This window comes from Wasmannia auropunctata, unplaced genomic scaffold, assembly GCF_000956235.1.
Source record: "Wasmannia auropunctata unplaced genomic scaffold, wasmannia.A_1.0 LD314755.1, whole genome shotgun sequence".
NCBI classification, from domain to species: Eukaryota; Metazoa; Arthropoda; class Insecta; order Hymenoptera; family Formicidae; genus Wasmannia; species Wasmannia auropunctata.
The window spans coordinates 21,383-21,870 of NW_012048135.1; the positions used below are offsets into that span (position 1 = coordinate 21,383).

The 488-nt window shown below is 50.0% G+C and overlaps 1 protein-coding gene across 1 annotated transcript in view; it reads left to right on the forward strand.

The window, feature by feature from the left end:
* The window catches only part of LOC105460836 (multidrug resistance-associated protein 4-like), an 11,129-nt gene extending 10,651 nt beyond the window's left edge, over positions 1-478 (forward strand). Inside the window, exon 9 of the mRNA XM_011707327.1 lies at positions 9-478. Within this exon, the coding sequence (XP_011705629.1) occupies positions 9-478 (470 nt within the window). The remainder of the gene's footprint in view (positions 1-8) is intronic.
* The last annotated feature ends 10 nt before the right edge of the window (positions 479-488 follow it).

Genomic DNA, 488 nt, shown 5'->3' on the forward strand with positions numbered 1-488 from the left:
ATCTTAAGTATTATCACGTTGTCGTGCTTCGCAGAATCTGAACGTATCTATTGAGCCTGGTTGGAAAGTTGGCGTAGTGGGACGAACTGGAGCCGGCAAGTCTTCCTTGATTTTGGCGCTCTTCCGCCTGTTTAATGAATATTTAGAGGGCGAGATCAATATCGACGGTCGAGACACAAGCACGGTGGGCTTGAGCGAGTTGCGCTCCAAGATCTCCATTATACCGCAGGAACCGGTGCTCTTTTCCGAGAGTCTGCGTTATAATCTGGATCCGTTTAATCAATATGACGATGTGAAGCTGTGGGAGGTGCTGCGGCAGGTCGTACTGAACAACGTCACACTGGATCATGATATCTTGTACGGTGGCCGCAACTTCAGCGTTGGCCAGAGACAGCTCATATGCCTGGCTAGGGCCATTCTACGGAATAATCACTTGCTCGTTCTCGATGAGGCTACGGCCAACATTGATTCGCAGTGAGTCTCAACGG